This window comes from Myotis nattereri (assembly GCF_964212035.1).
Source record: "Myotis nattereri genome assembly, chromosome: 2".
Taxonomy (NCBI): domain Eukaryota; kingdom Metazoa; phylum Chordata; class Mammalia; order Chiroptera; family Vespertilionidae; genus Myotis; species Myotis nattereri.
Genome location: NC_138076.1, coordinates 88,393,762 through 88,421,398, shown reverse-complemented (window position 1 = coordinate 88,421,398; position 27,637 = coordinate 88,393,762). Strand labels below are relative to the sequence as shown.

Genomic DNA, 27,637 nt, shown 5'->3' with positions numbered 1-27,637 from the left:
AAAGTGGTTGTTCCCCGGCTGCCAAACACACAACGTATGCACACACCCCTACATACACACCTCTACATATACACCTGGGGTTATGTTGCTAGACTGTATTATAAGACAGACAGTTTCATGTGCTTTCTCCTTCCATCCAGAACTTAAACATCTATGCAATGTATTACTATCCTGGGACATCCAGAAAAATTCCAGTAAATAGGAGATTTGGAAAATAAATATATCACATATAAAATTACGTTAAGGGTACACTTCAACTGCCTGGTTGCCAAAGCTTTAGGATTGCTACCACTACAGTGAGAATACAAGTTTATGAGATGGAGCAGCAGCACATTAAGTTGTGCTGTTAGAGTCTCTTCAACTGTTCCCACTTTTGGTATTTTTATTTTATTTTGAAGTGTCTTAGTCTGTTCTGGCTGCTATAACAAAATACTGTAGACTGGGTGGCTTAAATAAGAAATATTTATTTCTTGTAGTTCTGGAGGCTGGAAAGTCCAAGATTAAGATGCCAGCAGTGAGAGAGCTCTCTGGGGTCCCTTTCATAAGAGAACCAGTCCCTTTCATGATGTTTTTACCCTCATGTCCTAACTTCTTAAAGACACCTCCTCCTAATACCATCACGTTGGAGGTTAGAATTTCAACATGTAGATTTTGGAGGGGACACAAGCATTCAGTTCATAACATGGAGTAATGCTGCATTTGGGGAACTATTAATTTGTCACCAGAAAATGTTTTGCTTTACTTTTTTATAAAAACGTGCTGCACATGTTAAACTTCATTTGGAGTCAGAATCAGTGATTTTTTTTTTGCTGGTTATATATCAGGGTTTGTAATAAAAATTTGGGGGAACATGTAAATCACTTTACATAACCTATTTTTTTCCCCAGTAAGCTACTAGAGGACATTAATTTAGGTAATGGGGGTATAATTGTAGTCAATTTTGTTATTCTTATCCTACCTCAAGATAACGTAAGCAATGGAAATAATAAATTAGTTTCTCGCCAGCTCTTGATTAGAGCTACAGAGTGAGCTTTTTAAAGCTGCAGCAATGATTGGCTTAAAAATAGATTCAGAAATGCATTAAGTATGGACTTTAACAAAACTGTAAAAAGCTTAAAATAACTACTGCTTTCATGCCGTGCTTTAAGATGTGCTTAAGGACTCTCCGTTTTTTTCATGTCAACATTCTAAACTCACATTTATATTTTGTTTTTCACTGGGAAGCAGTGAGGTGTATTTTGAATAAGATGGCTCTCAGATTATAGCATTGATATTTTGTTTTATTTGTTTATAGCTGCTGGGCGAACTGATCCTGGATAGACACAACTTTGCCATTATGACAAAGTACATCAGCAAGCCAGAGAACCTCAAACTGATGATGAACCTCCTTCGAGATAAAAGTCCCAATATTCAATTTGAAGCCTTTCATGTCTTTAAGGTAAAGTGTAAGCTACAGAAATAAAGTGGGCATTTGTTTTCCAGTTCCAAGTGGCAAACTCCCTATTTTTTATTCTCTTTTATACTTGAGAAAAAATTAAATAGGCAGTCTTTTGTTTTGCATGACTTAGGTGAAATTTTAGAGTTATATTAATGAATGCCCATTTCTTTCTAAAAGGTTTCTAACTAATCCATATCTCTAAATATTTTCTTTTTTTTATTAAGAAAATAGGTAGATACTGTTTCCTAAAAGTTACTAAAATAATCAGTGACTGAGCTAGAACGCAAATCCTGAGTGTGAGAATTTGAATTCTTTGCTTTCTGCCTTAAGTGTTTCTCTGAACCTTAAATGAAGCAATGAAGAAATACTTGCATACTACTCACTTTTTTTACTTATTCATAAATATTTTTGTAAATGCATTTACCTATGAAAGAAAGCTACCCCCGGTAATACCTGCTATCTCTTCCTAATGCTTTTTTCATTAGCATCCTATATAATAAAACCCTAATATGCAAATTGACCAAATGGTGAAATGACCAGCAGAACAGCTGGTTGCTATGATGCGCACTGACCACCAGGGGACGACTGGAAGCGGCATTGGGGGCCAGGGCCAGCCAGTGGGCAGTGCCAGGCTGCCGGCCAAGGCGGGTGCCAGCAGGGGCGCCCTGATCGCCACGCCCACCTGTCATCCCACAGAGCAGCAATGATCGCTGGCCAGGCCTAGGGACCCTGCCCAAATATTGGGAATAGTCTCTTAGATTTAAAAATTAAAACCTGGCAAGGCTACTCTAACACTGAAAAAACAGGATGATGCAGTGATGACATACATGGACTCTGGCTTGCATATTTTGTGGTCACTACTGATTCTGACACTTATAACTGTGTGACAAAGCCAATTATTTAACTTCTCTCTGCTTCAGTTTTTCCACCCATAAGATGGGGAAAATGGTACTACTGCCTCAGAAGGATCATGTTATGTACTACTTTTTATAATCAGGGCAAAAAAATGTAGCTGCCCATACAACAGCAAGATGCCTTTCACCTGTATGAAAGTATGGTCACTGGTGCATACAGCGTCCTAGATTGTGAGAGAGATGTCTGACTGCTGGTTTAGGCCTGTGGGGATTGGGTCTAAACCGGCAGTCGGACATCCCCCAAGGGCACAGGCTGGCCTGAGGGCCCCCCCCCTCCCCGCAAGTGCATGAATTTTGTGTCCTGGGCCATTCATAAAATGGCCTCCTAGAAACTTTAGACAATAGATTTTTATAGATTATGGTTAATGAGAAAAATCTAATCTGTAATCCCATACTCCTAACTATTGTAAAGATTTTAGTAAATTTTATTTTCCTGTGCACATATTTGAAGGTTTTTTTTTCTACAGCTGTATTCACATTGTATACAAAATTCATATCCTGATTTTATCACTGAATGCCATAACATCAGTAAACATTAATTCATTACCATTATATGTCATTTTTAAAGCTAGTAGTTTTATTGGTATCATAGTTTATCATTGGGTATATTTATTTTAGTTTACTTAAATATTCCTACAGGCTAGGTGGGTTTTTTTTTAATCTTTATAATGTATGTTCATTAATTGAATTTATCAGTCTATACATGGACACATGGCAGTTTATAAGATACTAGAGGCCCGGTGCACAAAATTCATACATAGGTAGGGTCCCTAGGCCTGGCCAGCAATCAGGGCTGATCTATGGGGTAACTGGTGGGGCAATTGGGGGGAACCCCCAGCTGGCACCCACCTTGGCTGGCCTGGCGCCGCCCACTCGCTGGCCCTGCCCCCCACTGCCACCGCTGGACAGGGCCTGCAGGCTGGGGGCACCGCTCCTGCATTGAGCATCTGCCCCCTGATGGTCAGTGCGTATCATAGCAACTGGTCGTTCTGCCAGTCATTCCACCATTCAGTCGATTTGCATATTAGGCTTTTATTATATAGGATTTAATTGTTGCTCTGAGAGGTAAAAAAAAGTTTTAATCCATCTTTCAGCCAATCTTCGTTGTCCAAAAAGTCACTAGAGCAATTTAAACCCAAAATTAATTTATAAATTCCATTCAATTACATTCAAAATTCCAACAGGAATTTTCCTGGAACTTAACAAGCTAATTCAAATTATTAGCTTTGTTATTTTTGTGTGTTTTGGGGTTTTTTTTGTTACTTTTGTGTGTGGGTGTGTGTGTTTGTTACTGTTGTTTGCTTTTTAAAAATTTATCTTTATTGTTGAAAGTATTACAGATGTCCCCTTTCCACCTCCCCCCCCCCCCCCTCATTGACCCCTTTCACAAGTAATGGCTTAGGATTATCGATGGTAATTTTGAAGAACAGATAGCGGAATCCTCCCTACCAGATTTTAAACTTATTATTCCCAGTCAAAATGGCAGAGTAGGAAAATGCTATGCTTGCCTCCTCCCGTGACCACATCAAAATTACAACTAAACTACAGAACAACCTTCATTGAGAACCACCTGAAATGTAGCAGAACAGAAATCCCATAACTAAGGGTATAAAAAAGAAGCCACATTGAGCCCAACCAGTGTGGCTCAGTGGTTAACATGAACCCATGAACTAGGACAGTGGTCAGCAAACTGCGGCTCGGCAAACTGCGGCTCCCGAGCCACATGTGGCTCTTTGGCCCCTTGAGTGTGGCTCTTCCACAAAATACCGATTTCTGCACATAGGCCATGAAGTTTCCATCGCACTGTACGTGCGTGCCCGCACATGGTATTTTGTGGAAGAGCCACACTCAAGGGGCCAAAGAGCCACATGTGGCTCGCCAGCCGCAGTTTGCCGACCATGGAACTAGGAAGTTTGATTCCTGCTCAGGGCACATGCCTGGGTTGCGGGCTCAATCCCTAGTGGGGGGTGTGCAGGAGGCAGCTGATCAATGGTTTTTCCTTCATCATTGATCTTTCTATGTCTCTCTCCCTCTCCCTCTCTGAAATCAATAAAAATATATTAAAAAAGAAGCCACATTGAGACAAGTAGGAGGGGCCTTCGCACAGAATGAGCTGGTCCCAAACCCATATGTGGCAGTTTTCTCAGTATGAGAGGTCCCAGGCCCACATCATGCTTCCTAGCCCAGGGTTCCAGTGCAGGGAAGAGAGGTCCCCATAAATTCTAGCCGTGAAAACCAACAGGGACTGAGGCTGAGAAGATTCAATCTGGAGGGCTGCTGGAGTCCTAGGCATTCCTTTTAAAGGGCCTGCGCATGGACTTACTCGCTGATGAACTCGACAGCTCTGAGCTCCAGTGCTGGGATTGTGGCTGAAAAAGCACCAGGACATTCTAAAGGAACTTAATTATCTGGCTCAGGGTGAGGACTGGAGAGGCGGCTTTCTTTCAGACAGATGTGCTGGCAGAGGCCATTGGTCCTTTGTTGAGCCCTCTCCCACCTAGCCTGCAGGCTCAGGCTGAGACCAAGTCTGAGTCTCCATCAACCCGGCTAAAACCATTTGCCCAGACCTGGTGATTCCCCCACCCACCCAACTTGCTGGCCTACCTAGGCCACTTCCAGTGGCTTTTCCATACAAACAGCCTGTTATGGCTCATGCTTCGTACTTTACTAAATTCTCTCAAAGGTTCACAAACCTCAAGTAAGCAGTTTCTGGCCGCATTGTGCCCATACTTCTTACTAAGCAGCCCCAAGCCTGGCACAAGCACCAGCTATCTGCAGATCATATTAAGTGGCCCTGGGCAGGGCACAGGCAGTGCACCTGACCCCCTCCTAAGAGACCCCAGAACAAGCACACCCAGGGGCCAGCTTCAGACCACACAGAGCACCACCCAACCATCTCCACAAACAACACACCTAAAGGATGGATTCGGAAGGCATCAGAGCCTTGCTGAAGGGAATCCTACTTTTCCGTAGAGTGAGGCCCTGCACAACAGCTCCTCCACTATAGTCATAGTCAGTCCTGAAAGTCAGTCCCTCTCATTGGCATGCCAATAGCAATCAAGGCTCAACTACAGCAGAAGGGCACACACAAACACAACCCACACAGGGAAACACCTGTGGTACCTGGCTCAGGTGACCAGGGAGGTTGCAACACTGGCATTACAGGACACCTACTACATAAGACCACTCTACAAAACTAGGAGACAGCTTTACCTAGCACAGGAAAAAACACAAGGAGGCAACCATAATGAGAGACAAACAAATATGTCCCAAATGAAAGAACAGAACAAAACTTCAGAAAAAGAACTAAACAAAATGGAGACAAGCAATCTACCAGATGCGGAGTTCAAAACATTGGTTATAAGGATGCTCAATGGACTTAGGGGAATAGTAGAGGAAATCAGCGAGAACTTTAACAAAGACATAGACAACATGAAAATAGAGATAGGAAACATAAAAATAAACCAGTCAGAAATGAAGAATACATTAGAAGGAATCAACAATAGATTGGATGAATGAGTCTATTGAATCAACAATTTGAAAGACAAGGTAGCAGAAAACACACAATCAGCACAGCAAAAAGAAAAAATAATCCAAGGACATGAGGATAGTTTAAGGAATCTCTGGGATATCAAGTATACCAACATTTGCATTATAGGGATACCAGAGAAAGAAGAGAGAGAGCAAGGGATTGAGAACCTACCGAAAGAAATAGTGACAGAAAATTTCCCCTAACCTGGCAAAGTAAATAGATACATGTCAGGAAGTGCAGAGTCCCAAACAAAAGGGGCCTACACCAAGATACACCATAATTAAAATGACAAAGGTTAAGCATAAAGAAAGAATCTTAAAAGCAGGAAGAAAAAACCAGTTAGTGGCATATAAGGGAGCTCCCATAAAACTACCAGCTGATTTCTCAACAAAAACTTTGCAGGCCAAATGGGATTGACCAGAAATATTCAAAGATTCAATATTCATATTCAAAGTGATGAAAAGCAAAGACCTCTAACCAAGATTACTCTAGCCAGCAAAGCTATCATTTAATATTCAAGGACAGATAAAGAGCTTTCTAGACACAAAAAAGCTAAAGGAGGTTGTCACCACCAAATCAATATTGCAAGAAATGTTAAAGGGACTTCGTTAAGAAGAAAGAGATAAATATGAATAATTTTAACATTTTTCTCCAAACAAAGGACATATGATGTCTGAATGGATAAGAAAATAAGACCCGTATGTATGCTGCCTACAAGAGGCCCACTTCAAATCAAAAGACATGCAGGAATGAAAGTAAAGGAATGGAAAAAAATATTTTATGAAAATGGAAACAAAACGAAAAAGAGTGGGGTAGCAGCACTTATATCAGGCAAAATAGACTTTAAAACCCTGACCAAATAGCTCAGTTGATTAGAGCATCATCCTGATACACCAAGGTTGCAGGTTTGATCCTCATTCAGGGCACATATGAGTATCAACTAATGAATGTATAAGTAAGTGGAACAACAAATTGTTTCTCTCTCTCTCTCTCTCTCTCTCTCCCTCTCTCTCTCTCTCTCTCTCTCCCCTTTCTTCCTCCCTCCCTCACCTTCTCCCTCCCTCCCATCCCTTCCCTCCCTGTATAAAAAACTCAACTAATAAATAAAAATTTTTAAACAAAGGCTATAAGAGACAAAGAAGAACCTAGCAATTTCACTTCTTGATATTTTTCTGAAGAAACCACAAACACTAATTCAAAAATTCATATGCATCCCTATGTTCATTGCAGCATTATTTACAGTAGCCAAGATATGGGAGCAACCTAAGTATCAAAAGATGAATGGATAAAGAAGTGGTACATATATTCAATGGAATATTACTCAGCCATAAAAAAAAAGAATCTTGCCATCTGCAACAACATAGATGGACCTACAGGGTATTATGTTAAGGGAAATAAGCCAGACCGAGAAAGACAAATGTCATATGATTTCACTTATTTGTGGAATCCAAAAAAGCAAAATAAATGAACAAACAAAACAAACAAACAAATAGGTACAGAAAACATTTTGATGGTTGCCAAATTGGAGGTGGTTGGCTGGATGAGCGAAAAAGAGGAAGGGAATAAGGTGTGAAATTGTCAGTTATAAAAACAGTCACAGGGATGTAAAGTACAGGATTAAGAATATAGTCAATATTGTAATAACTGTACAGTGTCAGATGGGTACTAGACTTATTGGGGTGATCACTTTGTAAGTTATATAAATGTGTAGTCACTATGTTGTGTAGCTGAAACTAATATAATATTCTATGTTAACTGTAATTGAAAAATTAAAAATTATTTAAAAAATAAAACCTGAAATGCCAACAGTAACAAAAAAACATACTATGAATTTGTAATAAATGAAGACAATATTGTATTGGCACAGAATAGACAAATAGGACAACAAAACATAGTACAGGGCCCAGAAATAAACCTTAGTAAATATGAAACTTGATATTTGATAGTGGAAAGATTATAAAAAAAATCAGTGAAGAAAGGGTTCACTATTCAATAAGTGGTCTAAGGTAAAGGATTATCCATACAGAAAGTTCTATGCTCCATTATACTCAGAAATAAATTCTAGGTAAAGACCTACTACACTTGAAAAGCAAAATTTTTAAACTTTTAGATGAGAAAATAGGAGACTGTCTTTATGATTTTAGAGTGGGAAGAATTCCTTTAAAAAGAAATAAAAATAATAAAACATAATAGAAAATATTAATAAATTTGATCACATTAAAATTTAAAACTGATGAAAAACACATAAGCAGAGTGAAAAGACAGGATAGAATGTGATACATATCTTATATAATAAAAGCCTAATATGCAAATTATCCCCTCGGGTGGTTGTTTGACCGGGAGTTTTACCGCTCGCTATGACATGCACTGACCACTAGGGGGTGGCGTGGAACATGGTGGGCGTTTGCAATGTGGCACTGGCAGCAGGCTGCAGTGGAGGCGCTGCCGGCCCCAATGGGTCCCAATGAGAGCGGGACCACAGCGGGATGGTGGAGCAGGTGAGCAGGTGGCGCCAGGCCTAAGCAGGTGCAAGCAGGGGCCCAATTGCCCCACCAATCACCCCACAGGCACTGAGGGAGCCGGGCAGGGGGCCCGGCCCAAACTGATAGCCCTGCAGATGGCAACCAGCAGCAGCGGCAGGGGGTGGGGCCACCTCTTGGCTCCCAGATGCTGAGGGATTCAGGCAGGGGAGGGGGGTGTCCCTACTAATTGCCCCACAGGCAGGATGGTGGAAAAGGTGAGGGGGTGGCACCAGGCCATGGTGGGGTGTCAGGCAGGGCTGCAAGGCTGGGGCTGCGAGCCTAGGGGAGCGAGCTGGGGCCCCAATCCCTGCAGGCTACCCCGAGGGACCCCACCTGTGCATGAATTCATGCACTGGGCCTCTAGTAACTTATAAAAAGACAAACAGTTCAATAGAAAAATGGGCAAAGGATACAAGTTGATAATCACAGATGAGGAAACCTATTGGCCAATAAATAGTTGAATATACTCATCTTACTAGTAATCATGGAAGTGGCCATTAAAATACTGATGAGATACCAGTTCACATTCTTTATATTGGCAAACATGTCTAAGTCTGACAATATCAAATTTTGGTAATGTTGAAGGCTATGAGAACTCTCATACACTGTAAATTGGTACAACTACTTTGGAGAACAGTTTAGCAAAATTAAGAACTGAAAGTGTGCATAAGGAATCATGTACAAAAATGTTCATTGCAACATTGTTTAGAATGGTGTAAAATTAGAGAAAAAACATAAATGGCTGGGGAAATAAAAATTGTGGCATAGCCATATAACTGTATATATTAATGGGTTAAAATTAAGAGAGTTATATGAATCAGTGTGGATAAACCTCAGAAACATTGAATGGGAACAAACATTCAAAGGAGGTTATTTAAAGTTTGAAAACATGCAAAAACAATACCATATGTGGATTCGGTTATGCAGTTATAGTCTAAAAACCTGCAGGGGAGGGTTAGGGAAGAGAATGGTATCATGAAGAAGTGTCCAATAGACTTTAATTATATCTGTAATATTTTATTTTAAAAATTTCAATTATTCCTATACTCTTCTCTGTTATAATTATTTCATAAAAAATAAACACAAATTTGATGGAACAAAAATAGACTGCTGTGGACTAGAAAATGCCTATGTTGTATAAAATGATTGTCCCTCTTACGACCTTTTTGACGGTAAGACTGTATGTCATGTCATTCAGTTTCCATGGAATTTTAATATCTCATCCTAGAAGAGAGCAAGTTTTATATAATTATGCTAGAAATGCATAATTCATTGAGTGGCAAAATAGAAATAACCTACTTTTATCCTTTGAGATCAGAATTTGGATCATCTAATCATTGGACAGATTAGGTACATTTAAAAATAGTTGACTGCTTGTTTACTTGCATATGTGTATAACCCTAACCCTACCCTGTACCCCAACTATGCTCCTTCCACTGAAATGTGAACGGAATTGTTTACTTGTCAAAAATAGTATCTTATTATTTAGAAAAAGTAACAGCGAAGGCCTGGAGTTTTTTCACAGTCTTTATTGATAGTTTTTCCCCCAAAGCACCTTCCATAAGGTGCAGAAAATGTGGAACACATGAGTAAAAATGTCTTTGCCAAATTATTAGCGTCTCATTTTCATTAACTTGCTGATAAGTTCAGGGACTGGAATAAGATGCCATTTCACATGTTCTCCTGTTGACAGCAGGATGGTGTGGTGACAGCAGGAAAGAACTGGATGGAAGTCAGAAGCCCTAGGTTTTTGTTCTGACTCAGTTGCCAGCAGTGACTTTGGGCAAATCCATCTGGATCCATCATTTCCTCACTTACAGAATGAGTAACATTAAAGTCTAGGTCTAAGATACTAGGTTCAGGTGACCTTTGTCTCTGTCATCTGGCTCTCCCAGAGAAGTGTCCATTACGAATGTAGGAATCAGCTATGAGCTAATCTTCTTCCTTTCCCTTCTCTGTTAACATCCTTAATGGCAAAGGACATGTTGCCACTTCCCACCAAACCTTGCAGGGGTGTGGGTGGTCTCTGCCTTTTGACTCACCTCTCAGAGCTGCTGGAACTTGGGGATGACTCATGCCAAAATTTGTCCTAAGTGTATTTGCTCTGTCACTCACATCCAAGCAGTTGGCCACAATAGCCATTTCTATGAAAACAAGAAGCTCTATCCTAGCTTATTCCAAAACTCAAAGGCCAGCTTGATAATTCATCTAAAAAAAAAAATACAGAACAAGAAACATCCTAGTTGAGAATAATTTTAATGTGTTCTTACTGAAAAGCATGCAGAATTAACATTAATTTGGTGAAAGACTAACCCTAAATTACCTACTTCCTGAAGGACCCATTTTTTAACAGGCCAACTTCCCCAGTCATGATGCACCAAATCTAAGTCTACTGATGGAGAAAGCGATTGAGACCAAATGAATGTAGGAGTCAGCTATGAGCTGAACCTATATTATAAAGATGTAATATGGAAATTGACCCTCACTCCATCACACTGTCACAAGATGGCTGCACCCACAGCAGTGGTGGGGTTCCTGTAAGGAGCTGGAATGAGCGATCAGCAGGGACCTGAGGCTGTGTGGTGCTGGGCTGGGGCAGGTGACCTGAGGCTACGCCCCCTGCCCAGCGGGGTTTGACAGGAGACCTCAGGCCGTGCCCCTCCAGCTTGGTGGGGCTTGACAGGGGACCTCAGGCCTCACCCCAGACCCGGCAGGGCTTGATGGTGGACCTCATGCCGTGCCCCCGGCGCCAGGCTGGGGGACCTGAAGCCACATCCCCATGCCCTGGCGCCAGGCTGGGGGACCTGAGGCTGCACCCCCTGCCCAGCGGGGCTTGACGGTGGACCTGAGGCTGTGCTCCCCACCTGGCAGGGCTTGACAGGGGACCTGAGGATGCACCCCCGCCCAGCGGGGCTTGACAGAGGTGGGGCTGACCAGGTCTGGATCTCGCCCAATGGGGGTGGGGCCGGCCGGGTCTGGGTCTTGCGCGATTTCAAGGTTCACACAGGTGGGCGGGGACTTGATTCTGGTTCCTGTGGCGTACCCCAGACTCTGACAGGAGGAAGATTTTCATATACATTTTACTAATTTTCTTTCATCACTGACACTTCTATTATAGAGAAAGGGCAAAAAACAATATTAAAGTATTTCCTCTAATTAATTCACTTTTAATGTGCACAAATTTTGTGCACCAGGCCACTAGTTTAATAATAAAACTTTTTCTAAAAATTTTAATAGTACACTGAAAAAGTGTTTATATCAACTAATGTTTCATCAACTACTTTTAACTAGTGTCAAAATAATCTAAATATTGTATTCATTTGGGAAGGTGAACCTGTAGAATAAATAGGTCTTATTCTACACTTGCACAGATGAAATTTTCTTTTTAGTAACTTCTATGTAACTATAACAAGAGCCCCAATTTCAAATCCATGTACAAAGCACTCCAGGCTTACAGCATGCATTACAGATGGTAAGGTTCATAAAGGAGAAAACTAGCTTCCAATATTCTAGCACAAATTCCTCTTGGCAAAATAGAACTTGAATAGAATGAATGAATATGTTTGTAAAATAAGAATTTTTTGTTTTTCATTTTAAAAAGTACTCAGGCTTAAAATATTCTTAGTTTTCTGAAATATTTGAATTGTGGTCGTGATATTTGTCTTTCTCCATAAGTCGCATTTCTGAAACATGTTGTATAAATTTTTTAAAATATATTTTATTGATTTTTTACAGAAATAGGAAGGGAGAGGGATAGGGAGTTAGAAACATCAATGAGAGAGAAACATTGATCAGCTGCCTCCTGCACACCTCCTACTGGGGATGTGCCCACAACCAAGGTAAATGCCCTTGACCAGAATCGAACCTGGAACCTTTCAGTCCACAGGCCAACGCTCTGTCCACTGAGCCAAACCGGTTAGGGCCATGTTGTGTAAATTAAGGGATACAGACAATAAGACTTCATTCTAAAAAGAAAAATCACAAGTAGTTTCATTTGTATAACTTTTGGGGGGATTGAAAATAGCATTTAAAAATGGGTGCAGCAGAGAGAACCAATAAATGCTCTATCTTGAACATATATTCAAATGATTTGGTTTTGCCCTGGCCGGTGTGCTTGGTGGTTAGTGTGTGTCCTTGACAACCCGCCCACCCCCCCCCCCCACCACACACACACACACACACACACACACACACACACACCAAAAGGTCTCAGGTTTGATTCCTGGTCAAGGTCACTCCCTCCCTCTCTTCTATTCTCTCTAAAAAATCAATGGAGAAAGTATCCTTGGGTGAAGGTAACAAAACAGAAAAAGTTTTGGTTTCCCAGTCCTTGACTTAGAAGTGCATTCCTTATGAAATGGTTCACCTCAAGCCTTGACCAGGGCCCTTCAGTATCCCAGCTGCCCTGAAGGAGTCCTGCAGTATTGCATTAGTTGCCTCAAATCAGCATCTACCTTTAGAGGCAGCAGAGTTCAGAACCCATACAAAATAAAAATAAGGAAAAATTTTAAACTTGAAAACAAATGTAACCATTTTAGGCCTATTGTACAGTATATGGATTGAATGGAGTTGATCCAATGATGCCTGTATGCAAATTCCAACACATTTTACATTTATTTCAGATTGATACAGAGAAGCATAGTTTGCCCAGTATATGTAATGTTCTTCTTAAAAAGAAAGACTGTTAGGAGTTACTTACGTAGTTACCACAAATGCCAGACTATTTCTTTTTTTGTTGTTGTTAATCCTCACTCAAGGATATTTTTCCATTGATTTTTTAGAGAAAGTGGAAGGGATGGGGAGAGACTGAGAAAGAGAGACATCGATGTGAGAGAGACACATTGATTGGCTGCCTCCCGAACGCCCCCTGCCCCCCGCCCCGCCCCAGGGGTGGAGATCAAGACTGCAACTGAGGTTTGACCAGAATTGAACCTGGCACCCTTCAGTCTGTGGACTGATGCTCTATCCACTGAGCCAAACCAGCTAGGGCCATGCCAGACAATTTCTAGCTAAAACTTCACAGCATGGTAATTAGAAGAGCCACAGTTGGCTCCAGTATGTGACTTCCTAGCATACTAATACATCAGGCATTTTGTGTCACATTGTAAATGTCACTTTTTTAAGTAAGTAACAATTGTAGCTCATTGTAGTAAAATTCACATAACACAAAATTCACCATTTAAGTGTACAATTCAGTGACATTTAGTCTATTTCCAGTGTTATGCAGCTATCACCACTATCTAGTTAGAACAGTTTCATCACCAAAAAGGAAACCCAGTACATATATTAAACAATTACTCCTCATTTGGCCTTACCTCCAGCCCTGGCAACCACTAATCTGCTTCCAGTCTCTATGGATTTGCCTATTCCAGATATTTTGTATAAATGGAATTTCACAATATATGGCCTTTTGTGCCTGGTTTCTTTCATTAGCATCTCTTCAAGGTTCATCCATGTTGTAACGTAATCAGTACTTCATTCCTTTTTATGGCCTAATAATATGCCATTCTATGAATATATCACAATTTGTTTATCCATTCTTTAGTTGATGGACTTTGGGCTATTGTGAATAGTGCTGCTGTGAACATTCTTGTCCAAGTTTTTGTTTGAGCAAATGTTTTCAATTCTTCGGGTATATACTCAGGAATGTAATTGCTCAGTGTTATGGTAATTCACACAGAGGCTACACCATTTACATTCCCACCAATAATGTTCAGGGCTCCGGTTTCTCCCCTTCCTCACCAACACTTGTTATTGTCAGTTTTAAAAACTGTAGCTGGCCTAGTGGGTGTGAAGTGACATCTGTGGTTTTGATTTGCATTTCACTAGTGACTAACGATGATGAACACCTTTTCATGTGCTTATTGGCCATTTGTATATCTTCTTTGGAGAGAAGTGTCTATTCAAGTCCTGTGCCCCTTTGTAAAAAGGCTTGTTTTTTGTTGTTGTTAATTCTCACCTGAGGATATTTTTCCATTAATTTTTAGAGAGAGGGGAAGAGACAGAGAGAGAGAAACATTGATGTGAGAGAGACGCATCGATTGGTTGCCTCCCACACATGCCCCAACTGTGGCCTGGGATAGAGCTTATAACCGGGTATGTGCCCTTGACTAGAATCGAACCTGGCACCCTTCAGTCTGTGGGCCAACGCTCTACCTACTGAGCCAAATCAGCCTCAGTGCTTGTTTGCATTTTTGTTATTGACTTATAAGAGTTCTTTATTGTATTTCGGATGCTAGACACTTAAATATGACTAGAGGCCCCGTGCACAAAAATTTGTGCACTCGGGAGGGGAGGTAGGGGTCCCTCGACCCGGCCTGTGCCCTCTCGCAGTCTGGGACCCCTCAGGAGATAATGACCTGCTGGCTTAGGCCTGCTCCCAGGTGGCAGAGGGCAGGCCCAATTCCTAGGTGCAGCCCCTGGTCGGGCTCAGAGCAGGGCCAATTGGGGAGTTGGGGCGCCGCCCCTGTCATGCACAGAGCAGGGCGGATCGGGAGGTTGCGATGCCACCCCCAGTCACGCTCAGGGTAGGGCCGATTGGGGGGGTTGGGGCACCGCCCCCTGTCACACTCAAGGCAGGGTCGATGGGGAGGTTGCGGCGCCACCCCCTGTCATGCACAGAGCAGGGCCCATCAGCGGGTTGGGGAGCTCCCCCCTGTCATGCACAGAGCAGGGCGGATCAGGGGGTTGGGACGCCACCCTCTATCACCCACAGATCAGGGCCAATCAGGGGGTTGGAGCGCCGCCACTCTCACACTCAGGGCAGGGCCGATGGGGAGGTTATGGCTCTACCCCGTCACACACAGAGCAGGGCCCATGGGGTGGGGGGGCGTTGGGGCGCTGCACCCTGTCACACACAGAGCAGGGCCAATCAGGGGATTGGGGTGCCGCACCCTGTCACACACAGAGCTGCAGGGCAATCAGGAGGTTGGGGAGTTCCCCCCTATCAGGCACAGAGCAGGGCTGATCAGGGGTTTGGGGTGCCTTCCCCTGTCATGGACAGAGCAGGGAGGATAGGGAGGTTGTGGCCCCGCCCCCTGTCACACACAGAGCTGCAGGGCGATCAGGGGGTTTGGGTGCTGTCCCCTGTCACACTGATCCCGGTGCCGGGAGGCCTCTCAGCTCCGCTGATCCCGGTGCTGGAAGGCCTTGCAGCTCCGCTGATCCCGGTGTTGGGAGGCATATTACCCTTTTACTATATAGGATAGAGGCCTGGTGCACGGGTGGGGGCCAGCTGGTTTGCCCTGAAGGGTGTCCTGGATCAGGGTGGGGGTGCCCACTGGTGTGCCTGGCCAGCCTGGGTGAGGGGCTGATGGCTGTTTGTAGCTGGTCACACACCCTTCAGGGTGGGGGTCCCCACTGGGGTGCTAGGCCAGTCTGGGTGAGGGGCTGAGGGCTGTTTTCAGGCTGGTGGGTGACTGAAGCTCCCAGCTGCTCCTTTTTTCCTTTTTTTTTTATTCTGGGCCAGCTTTAGCTCTGGCTCCAGCTCTGAGGCCTCTGCTGCTGAAAGCAGGTATCAGGTTTGTTTGGGTTCTATAATCGAAACACTATCAACTCTAGCTCTGAGATCCCGGCGGGCTGAAAGCAGGTTTCTGGGGTTTTGTTTAGCTTCTATATTTGTAACAATGTTTCAAACTGCAAGCTCAGAGGCCGGCAAGGCAGGCGGGGAACGTTGGTTTCCTCCGTCACTGAAGCAAGCAAGCCTCATGTTAGCTTCAAGCTGCCTAGCTGCCGGCCGCCATCTTGGCTGGCAGTTAATTTGCATATCTCCCTGATTAGCCAATGGGAAGGGTAGCGGATGTACGCTAATTACCATGTTTCTCTTTTATTAGAAAGGATTTGCCGGTATCTTCTCCCATTCTATGCTCTTGATAGTGCCCTGTGATACACAAATTTTTAAATTTTGATGTTCAGTTTATTTTTTCTTTTGTTGCTCTTGCTTTTGGTCATAGCTAAAAAACATTGCCAAATCCAAGGTCATAAAGTTGTACCCCTATATTTTCCTCTAAAAATTTTATTAACTCTTATTTTTAGGTCTTTGATTGATTTTGAGTTACTTTTTACTTATGGTGTGAGGTAAGGGCCCAACTTCATTGTTTGATGTGTGGATAGCCAGTTGTCCCATGTTGAAAGTTTTAGGTTGTTTTAATGAATAGATGTTGGATTTTGTTGAATACTTTTTTATATCAAGTGAAATGATCATGCGGTTTCTTTCATTGTATTAATGTGATATATTCGATTCCTAGAGCTATAGTAACAAAATACCATAGGCTGAGTGGCTTAAAGCAGCAGAAAGTTATTTTCTCTCAGTTCTGGAGACCACAGTCTAACATCAAGGATCAGCGGAGTTGCTTCCTTTGGGAGGCTCAGGGAACATGCATGCTATGCCTGTCTCCTACTTCTGCTAGTTCCCAGCAGTCCTTGGCATTCTTTGGCTTATTGTGTAACTCCAATCTCTGTGTTTATTTTCACATGGCATTTTCTCTCTACATCCCTGTGTCTCTGTGTCCAAATTTCCCTCTTCTTAAAAGTTATCGGGTTAAGGGCCATCCTAATCCACTGTGACCTCATCTTAATTTGATTACATCCCTATTTCCAAATAAGGTCACATTCACAGATACTGAGGGTTGGGACTTGAACATTCATCTTTTGAGGGGACTTTTCACCTTTGCCCTTTTTTAGTTCAACCTAGTACATGTGGTATATTACATTGATTTTATTATGTTAAGCCAACCTTGGGTTTCTGGAATAAATTCTAGTTGGCCATGGCATAGCATCCTTTTTCATATGATGATAGACTTGATTTGCTTGTATTTTGTTGAGGGTTTTTGCATCTTTATTCATAAAGGATATTGGTCTATTGTTTTCTTGTGATATCTTTATCTGGTTTTGGTATCAGAGTATTGCTGGCCTCATAGAATGAGTTAAGAAGTATTCCCTTCTGTTTTATTTTTTTGGAGAATTTTTAAATGAATTAGTGTTAATTCTTTAAAATTTTGTAGAATTTACCAGTAAAATTGCCTGGTCCTAGGCTTTCTTTATCAGGAGGGTTTTGATTACTGATTCAATCTCCTTATAGAATTTTTAAAAATAGTATAAAAGAATAATATGAATAATTGTACATCAAAAAATTAGATAACCTAGATGAAATGGGAAAATTACCAAAGAATAAATAGAAAATATGATTCATAGACTAGCTCTCATGTGACCTACACCAGCGGTTGCCAACCGGTGATCCGCGGACCACTGGTGGTCCATGAGGTCTGAGAGGTTGGCGACCGCTGACCTACACCATGAGCCTTTCCTGTTCCAAACGCAGAAATCTAATGTAATCTCCCCCTCCTTTGAATCTCTGCAGTCTTTCAGAACCGCATTGGTTCTTATCTTTTTAAAAGATTCATATTTTTATTGATTTCAGAGAGGAAGGGAGAGGGAGAGATAGAAACATCAGTGATGAGAGAGAATCATTGATCAGCGGCCTCCTGCATGCTCTACCCTGAGGATCAAGCTCGCAACCCAGGCATGTGTCCCTGACCTGGAATTGAACCATGACCTCCTGGTTCATAGGTTGATGCTCAACCACTGAGCCATACTGGCCGGGTGGTTCATAAAATCTTTGTGTAGTTTTCTCCCTCCCCATAACTGCTGGGTTGGGGGATCCTTTAGGGCTCAACCTTGTGGTCCCCACTGTCATAGCAATCCTATTCCTAGCGTGTTGAGAGTAGAGTGCACTGTTGGAGGTACAGGATGTGGAGGCAGGGGCTGAGGGGCTGGTGGTGAAACACTGCATTTTTAAGTGTGAGAGAACATGAGAGAGCCCAGAGAGCTATAGAGGAGTTGATACCTTTATGGGTATTCTGGTCATGTAGTCATATATGTAGCCTCTAACAAGGAAGTATGTCCATTGCAAAATATTGTACCAATTAATATTATAGTTTTGAGTGATTGTGTCTTACAATTATAGTTTTTGCTGCCTTTTATAGTATGCCTAAATTATTTGTCCAGGATCACAGTTTCAACCAGGAGTACATATATTTGTGGAACTTTATAAAAATACAGAATGCCAGACCTGCAGCCCAGGCTAGAATCTCTGGGAGAAAGGGCCTGGGCAGTTGTAAATTATAAATGTCCACATACACAAGAAAACAGTGGTGACCTCTGGGAGAGGGAAGGTGAGAGGAAGACTTTACACCTTTGCCCTTTTTAAATTTTAAGCCAGATGAGTATATTACATATTAAGTATATTAAATATATTATATATTGGATATATTGTCTTAAATACATGTTGAATATATTATTGTTGATATGCAATTATATATTTAATTATAACTTAAATATATAATTATAGCATATAATTTTAAATATATCAAATATAGTTTTATGTAATGTATGGGAAATGGGTATGAATGGGGAATTACTGATTTTCCTTAATAAAGGAAGTATGACCCAGGCTTTCTCTGTTATACTAACACAGGTGCCACATGATCAAGTGGGATCCATGCTGTCCCTGGCGTGCATTGCTTATCTCCATATTTGTTACTTTATGTTTCAGGTATTTGTGGCCAGTCCTCACAAAACACAGCCTATTGTGGAGATTCTGTTAAAAAATCAACCCAAACTCATTGAGTTTCTGAGCAGCTTCCAAAAAGAAAGGACGGATGATGAGCAGTTCACTGATGAGAAGAACTACTTGATTAAACAGATTCGCGACTTGAAGAAAACGGCCCCTTGAAGCCTCACCCAGTTCCTGGCTAGTCACCGTCTCATGAGAGGTGCCTGTTTTTCTCAATTTATTGTTCAGTGTAGATGGAATATAAACATTTGAATGAAAAGAAACTAACCTAGAACTATATATTCAGTTTAATCAAGTCTGTGATTATGTGAAATCAGAGCCATTAATAAAAGCAATTGTAATTTTTTGTTGATGAAAAGCAGCCCTGAGCTCTTAGTCCCTATGAACCCCTAAGGAGGAGCCCAAGTGATGGGTCACTGAATCCCCAAAGAGGGTGGAATTCTCAGGGGAGCTGGGCCTGGGCAGAAGGCACAAGAGTGTTTGACTTACCTGCACTTGGGCTAATTCCTTAAGGCACTGACAGGTCTGAGAAAATAAGATCCATGTTTTCAGTCACTACGTATTGTTGTTGCCTGCCCACGTCTTTTAACTCTAATTGGTGGTTCCTGACTTCCTAGGAAATCGATGCCCACCCCCCTGCTCAGCCCTCCTTTCTGCTCACTGTCCCACATTCCATCACGAGGGATGTCCTCAGCACTCCTGACTCCTGGCACCCCTCCTCCCGCCCCCCCCCCAACACACACTCCACCTGCAGTAGGGATAGCTCAGAACCAAGGATTTCCAAGGGCACAGTGGCATAGCAGACCTGGGTGGTATGACCTGCTCACTTGAAAACTCAGAACAGGCGATTCAAAACCACAGTTCTAGCTATAGTCATGGATGTTTCACACTGACTTCCATGGCGTTCATGAACGTTTGGAATATTTCATTCATAATTATCATGGGGAAAATGTTTTGTGGTGAAAGTGTTTCAGAGCAGGAATCATTGCATTAGGATGCCTAGAATGTACAAAGCCATGAGTCCAGAGGGTCACACAGCTCTTTAAACCACTTCTATAAATAAAGGAACATTGTCATTGGGAGTGCAGATGATTAATGTATAAAAAAGTGTCAAATGACTAAAAAATTGTTCTGTTTATTTTCTAATAAGCTGTCACTCTTAATTTCCTATTAAAATATTCAGATATTCAGTGAAAAGGTAGAAAAAGTGTAAAATGTTGGTCCCAAGTACTCTCTTGCAGTTTCCAAATCACGAGTTACTGTTTTCTGTAGGAATCTTTACTTCTTACAATATTGGGTGTTGTGTTCTTCAACCAGATGTTTCTCCACCCAGAGAGGGATACATCCCTCTCCAGGCTCATGCCCTTTGTAGACTTGGCATCTGAAGAAGTACCTGGCAGGGTTTCACCCTCCTTGGCTGGGACACAGGTTCCTGTTCTGTGTGCAGCATGGAACCCTGAGGCGGATGGTGTGGGCCCTGGGGGGCCTTCTCACAGCAGCTCTGGCCAATGCTGGCGTGGGAGGGTCAGCCAGCAGCCCATCTGATGCCCTTCATTCTTTAGTCTAATTACGTGTATAACATTCCCAGACAGTCTGAAGTCTATTAGAGTTTGTCTTTTCTGGTTTTGCTTATTTGATTAGAAGAGATGAGTGTAAATATATTTTTAAAAGCAAAGGCACAATAACCATTGGAAATTTACTTGGTTGCGTAAATACTGTCCCACAACATCACGGGACACATGTTTTCAGTTGCAAATAAAGGCCTTGGTTTAATCCTTTTTGATAAGTAAAACATTTTATTTTCTCTGGGTTTGAATTAGCTCTTACCTAGCAACCCCTTATCCTAGTTTGGTACCTCTCAAATAAAACTGGGCTTAAGAGACAATAAGTGAAGTAGCTGGGGCTTTGTTGCAAAACAGATTTGTAAATTATTAATGTGAAAGAGGGAGCCAGAAGCTCACAGTCAATATATACTTGCACAAAATTCACTGTAAATATTGTGAGAATTGAATTTTGAAAGGTCATATTTAATAAACTATTTCAAAAGCACACATTTAAAATAAAGGCTGACTAAATAAAAAGGTCCTGCATGCTCCATGGTTGGTTTGCGTGTCCTGTGTCTGTGTCTCCTCAGCACCTTAAACAGGAAAGCCCCAGGGGAGCACGGGCGGCCTCCTGGTGGGGTGGGCTCTGGAGGCCCCGCACCGTCATCCTGGGCACTGCACTGTCCGCGCCATCTGTCCGTGGTGCTAACTACCATTAACCGAGCGCCGCATCCAGGCACTGCACGTACACATCACATTATTGCTGCCTCACGACAGCCAGAGTCATTCCCACCTTCTATTTGAGGAAACTGAGGCTCTCTCTGATCAGCTTAACGATCCCAGACAGCATGGGCTAGACCTGGAAGACAAACCTACAGTGGCCTGAAGCCAACTGCTGCTCTTCCCTCTCTCATCCTCAAGGCTGAGAACTAGGGACCGTCTAGCACAGGGGTGGGCAAACTTTTTGACTCGAGGGCCACAATGGGTTCTTAAACTGGACCGGAGGGCCGGAACAAAAGCATGGATGGAGTGTTTGTGTGAACTAATATAAATTCAAAGTAAACATCATTACATAAAAGGGTACGGTCTTTTTTTTTTTAGTTTTATTCATTTCAAGCGGGCCGTAGTTTGCCCACGGCTGGGCATGTCAGGAACTATGTGCCTTGCCCGACTGCTGCCCAGGGGGTGTCTGGGGTTAAGGTCCTAGCGTGAAGCCAGCAGGAGTTGAGATCATAATGTTCTTGGACGAGGCTCTCGGCTGAAGCCAGGCATCTGCCCAAACGTTAGGATTACCCTTGGAGAAAAGGCCAAGTGGCCCTCAGCCCTTATCCAGCTGTTCCTGACTTCCAGCCTCCACAGGTTCATATCCTTGGAGGACTCTGGGGGGAAACAGATGCTGGGGAGGGGCGGCGAGCTTTGCCAAAACTCTGTCACTAGCCAAACCGGTTTGCTCTGAGCCAGTGTGCAGCCTGGAAATTTCACAAGACCCGGAAGTGATTGTAAAAATGTGAAGGAAAATGAAATAGAAAAATTGCTAGAATTTTTTAAATAAGAAAGACAGCGGTTTCAAAACAGATTTACAGATTTTTCTAGACTATTGTATTAAAAGAAATTAAGATTTTTATATATTTTACATGTCTTTTCTGTTGTATTCTGGCATGAATAGTCACCTTTTCCTCCGTGTTCTTTCAGGAGGCTTGGTGTTGGAGTGAGGGGCCTGTAGCTGGATAAAGGTCTGAAACATATAAAAAGACCTTGAAGAGCTAGACTTGGAAAGATCAGATGAATGTGAACAAAATTACTTTGTTTTGAAACATGGAGCGGGCAGTTATGTAACTGCTGGAATGAAAGCAAAGTAAAACAGAATGACCAGCCTGGCCTGCACTGGGCCTCCACAGACACGGCTCTGAGCAGGGTCCCTCTCCGCTCTGCGCTCTGTGGAGGGCAGCGCTGGCTCCGACAGGGTGCGTCACTTGCTCCAGGTCAAGCAGCTGGCAGCACTGGCAGGATTTAGGGCCAGGCCTGACCCCAAAGTCCCTATCTTTGCAAAACGGCTGCATGTCCAGCTGCCTCCCCGAGGCATGCTCTCCGCCCCAGGGGCAGACACTTTGTTCATCATGGCTGCCAAGGAAAAGAGTAATTCCTGGCCCCCAGTGCTAAAGGATGACTCATTGGAAAGAATTCAAAAGCTAGATTCATGTAAGGGGTGGGGGTGGTGACTGCTCCACTTGGTTGTCTGATGTTTGGAAGAGCAAATGAGACAGATGTACAGGATAGGGAATTCACCTTCGAATTTCTCCATCACCTTGAGGAACCCCTTGACTACCCAGATATTGATTTCAAACTGCAGTTTTGCACCTGATTTTGTTTACTTGGCCTGCCTTTTCGGTTGGACATAATATTAGCTTAGATTTCCCGATAGGATCGGTTGCTGCGCAGCCAGTCATTCCTGCGCTTCACATTCCTCAGTGGCCCACCACCAGGGCGTTACCGTGAGGCAGAAGTTCTGATGGAGGTCCGTCTGGTTCCTGTTGGGATTGCCTGTGCCTCATCACTGCCTCCCAGGGGGAGTGTACAAGTAGCAATACTCGCAGAGTCACAAAATCACACAAAAAGTCACAGCCCCTTCACCATTAATTCAATGTCAGTTGTAATTTAATCACCACACTGTGAGCCATTACATTATGTTATTTATTTATCCTCACTCAAGGATACTTTTTCCATTGCTTTTCAGAGAGAGAATGGAAGGGAAAGAGGGAGGAGGGTAGAGAAAGAGAAACATCGATGTGAGAGAGACACATCAATTGGTTGCCTCCTGCACATACCCTGACTGGGATCAAGGATGGAACCTACAACCCAAGTACGTGTCCTTGACTGGGAATCAAACCCATGACCCTTTGGTGCTCAGGCCAATGTTCAAACCACTTTTTATTTTATTTTTGTTTTATTTTTTATTTTTTGTTGTTAATCTTCACCTGAGGATATTTTTCTATGGATTTTTAGAGAGAATGAAAAGCAGGGGGAGAGGAACATTGATGTGAAATATACATATCAATTGATTGCCTCCCACATGCTCCCTCACCAGGGCCAGGGAGTGAATTGAGCCTGCAACCGAGGTACATGACTTGACTGGAATCGAACTCGGGACCCTTCAGTCCACAGGTCAACACTCTATCCGACACTCTATCCTCTGAGCCAAACCAGCCAGGGCACCATTTTTTATTTTTTAAAGCTGTGAACATAGGGGCCCTTTGGGAGAACCTGTTTTAATACTCATTAATTTATCCTTTAGTGAAGGTCAAAAAAAATGAGTTCCCCTGGTTTTACTTCTGAAATTTAAAGCCTAAAGCAACCAAAATATTAATTTATTCAAATGCTTGTTTATTCGTTTAATCCAACACCCATGAACTGATTCTCCATGCCCATGAGGGTTGGCTGGGATTAGAACCTCAGATGACATACCAGGACTGGAGGGTGAGACCTTGAGTGCCTGGGAGCTGGGTGAGCGGCCTTCCCAAGTCCATCCCCCGGGCTTGAGTGGCAGGGAAGGGAAGGCAGACTTGAAGTGGGAGCCCAGGAGAAAGAGCTGGAATCCATGGAGATGGTCTGCAACCCACACCCCCCTCGTCCCCTGGCCTCCACCTTCCAGGGTGTGTCATCACAGAGCTCCCCAGGTTGAGCCCAGGAGAGGAGAAGCTGATGGGGCAGGTGCAGCTGGGCTGTCTCTCCCCGCCCAGGAGGGTGAGCCTGCAGGTCTGCACCAACCCCGCAGCGTGAGTGTGACGGCCACTCCCTTCCCCTTGCCACTCTGACAACTTCTCTTGAGACCAAGCCAATTTGTTAGTTCTGGAAACGTGTTCTAGCTGAGCTAGAGCGACACCTCACAAACCCACCATGTTCCCCACCGAGGGAGGGAGCCGTGTCCATGTTCCCCACCCAGGGAGCCTTGTCCATGTTCCCCACCCAGGGAGCCGTGTCCACAGTCTCTCATGACCGCCCCCTCTCGAAGACCTTTTTCCCCTAAAGTGACACGAGCTTTGGAACCATAGGGACTTTGGGGACGTCCACATCTGGACTTAATCCCAGCTCCCTACTCATGTTTCACCTTGAGGATCACTTGAGCTTCTGTTTCCTCCTGGTCACATGAGGCAAAAAGAGGACTTGTCTCACAGGGTGGTCGTGGGATCACTGAGATACACAGTGTGTGACTTGCCGGCCCAGGAGGTGCTCCCATGCCCTCCTCAGCCACCCCAGGGGCTCACCACCGACGGCAGGAATCCCACTGCAGTGTAGGATCTGGACAGGAGTCACAGGATGAAGCGCAGCGTGGCCAGAGAATGACAGGCATGCACCCTGCCTGGCGGCATGTGGACAAGAGGAGGAGAGGGGGTGAGGGGGGGGGGCCTTGAATGCCGTTCTAAGGGCTTAAAACCATCATCCAGGCAGCTGGCCTTTGAGCAGGCAGCGAGGTGCAACTTGCTGCCTGGGCACGGAGGCCCTGGTGGGAGCAGCCTGAGCTGGCAGGTGGGATGCTGAGGGCGGGGCCCCGAGGAGGCCCCTCTCAGCACGGCAACTGCTGCCTTAGTCCTGCTGCACGAGGCCCTTCTAGATGCTTCACAAGCACTAGGCTCAACCCTCAGCACCACCCTGTGAGGCACACACTCTCCTTGCCCTGATTTTACAGTTGCCGAAGCAGAGACCCAGATGGCCCAGTGCGCACAAGGCAGGGCACAGGTCAAACCCGGGCTCAGAGGCAGGAGCCACAGACGTGTGAGGCATTGAGGACTTAACATTGGCCAGACTTAGCACCACAGCATTTCTCCAAGGTAAGGGCAGGGCGAGCCCTGTGTCCGTGGGCTGTGCTGCGTGAGGCGGACCACACATTCCTCACCGGCCTCAGGCCTCGGAACTGCACCCTTGGACCTGTCTCCCTTTGCATTCCCGCCTCCTCTGCAACCGTCTCCTACTTGCAGGCTTTCTCCTCACCTCCCAGTGGAGGCTCAGGAGGAAACCATGTTCCTCCCCTGCAGCCTCGTTCTCGCGATCAGAGGGGTGAGGGCTGCTGGGCCGTGAGAGGTTCAGCCATGCCTTCTGCCAGCCCCTGCGTCCTTCCTCCCCGATGGCCATCAGGTTCTTCCTAGGTCTCCACAGGCCGGACATGGCAACACTGACCCGGGTCTGTGAGCCCGGTAGCCATGTCGGCCAGAGCCGGTCATGGTTCCATTCCCGTCAGGGCACCTGCCCAGGTTGCTGGCTCCATCCCCAGTAGGGGGTGTGCAGGAGGCAGCCGATCAGTGATTGTCATCATTGATGTTTCTATCTCTCTCTCCCTCTCTGAAATCAATAAAAATATCTTTAAAAAAATAATAAAAAAGAGGTTACCCCAAAGAACAGGCTGACACAGCGTTTAAAAGTGCCACTGGGACAAAGGATGGTACCTGCCCAGCCAGGGCCTCGCTGTTTCCCAGCCCCTGCCCTCCGGAGGGCCTGCCTGGGGCCCCAGCTTCCGGGCAGAGGCAGGGCCCTAAGGCAGGCCATTGCCCCCGCTGTGGGCGAAAGGAACCGCTGCCATTTCCGGGCACAGAGCACGACATTCACATGGCCACGACCTGCCCACTGTATGGATGAGACTCTGTGCTGCCCAGCAGGTGGGAGGAAGGGTGGCCGCCCACTCAGTTCTAGCAGGCTCTCCCCGCTGGGCAGGTGGCCACCTTCGCCCTGTGCTCTCACTCGGCCTCCTGATCAGTGCCCACCTGGGACCTCATTGAACCTCAAATATTTCCATGAGGTCCCATCTCCAAATACAGTCATTTCAAGGTTTAGGCTTCAACATATACATCTTAGCGGGGAGCCCTGGCCGGTTTGGCTCGGTGGATAGAGCATCGGCCTACAGACTGAAGGGTCCCGGGTTTGATTCTGGTCAAGGGCAACACATGCCTGGGTTGTGGCCTCAGTCAATTATTCTCTCTCATCATTGATGTTTCTATCTCTCTCTTCCTCTCCCTTCCTCTCTGAAATCAACAAAAAATATTAAATAAAAATAAATCTTAGGGGACAAAAATATTCATTCCATAACAATATTCTCCTGCTTAAGACACTCAAAATCTAGCTCAGAGTAAACTAACCACCTGAAGAGAGAGATTCTGTGTTTTGGAAGAATGATAACTAGGCAACAAGTCACAAAAAGTAACAGACTTCAGTTGCAGCAAGATTTTGATGAGTTTCCTGGAAGAGTGGGAGGATGGTTAACATTATTTCTGTCTTGCAGGTTTCCTCGTGTGTCTCCTAACCCACACCCCTTAAAACCCTCAGTCCTACTTCGCCTCAGACCAGGCCACACTTGAGATGAGGACTCTGGTTTCTATATATTCTCTGTGGACGTTGAACCTTTAAGCGAAACCTTCTTCCTCGTCCCTGTCACACCCAAGTGGTTTCTTTTCCTCCAGACTGGGGGAAACGACTCCCCAACATTTCCAAGATCAACCATCTGCCTTTGCCTTTATATATATGTATGTGTATGTGTGTGTGTGTGTGTGTGTGTGTGTGTGTGTGTATATATATATATATATATATATATATATATATATATGATTGATTTTTTACAGAGAGGAAGGAGAGGGATATAGAGTTAGAAACATCGATGAGAGAGAAACATTGATCAGCTGCCTCTTGCACACCCCCTATTGGGGATGTGCCCGCAACCAAGGTACATGCCCTTGACCGGAATTGAACCTGGGACCCTTGAGTCCGCAGGCTGACGCTCTATCCACTAAGCCAAACCGGTTAGGGCAATCTGCCTTTGCCTTAAAGGCCTTTCCTACATCTCTTCCGTCAGTAGCTTATCCCCAGTACCAGAGTCCCCCTCTTCAGTCACTTTCTCCATCATTTTTCCTGCTCTGCCATCCACCTGGACAGGCTCCCCTACCTGAAAAAGCCAGCATTTGACATTTCAAGCTACAGTCTTTTCTCCTCTAATGCTTTGCAGCCCATGAGTGTTTATACTCTAGTCTAGAGGGTTTGTTTCTCTTCAAGAAATTTCTTTTCTTGGCTCAAGATGATCAAGTCATAGGACTGGAAGAGACCTGGGTCAGGACCTCCTCAGTTGCAAGGGACA

The 27,637-nt window shown here is 44.2% G+C and overlaps 1 protein-coding gene across 8 annotated transcripts in view; it reads left to right on the top strand.

Annotated features, from left to right (window-relative positions):
- Nucleotides 1–21,074, top strand: part of CAB39L (calcium binding protein 39 like) — a 151,868-nt gene extending 130,794 nt beyond the window's left edge. For 6 of the 8 annotated variants that reach the window (XM_081082796.1, XM_081082802.1, XM_081082799.1 and 3 more), the window contains 2 exons: nt 1,295–1,438; nt 18,959–21,068. In XM_081082796.1, the coding sequence (XP_080938922.1) occupies nt 1,295–1,438; nt 18,959–19,138 (324 nt within the window). In that variant the 3' untranslated portion in view covers nt 19,139–21,068. Of the gene's footprint in view, nt 1–1,294; nt 1,439–18,958 lie in introns of all 8 variants that reach the window. The other 2 variants (XM_081082798.1, XM_081082797.1) reach the window with 1 other exon arrangement.
- The last annotated feature ends 6,563 nt before the right edge of the window (nt 21,075–27,637 follow it).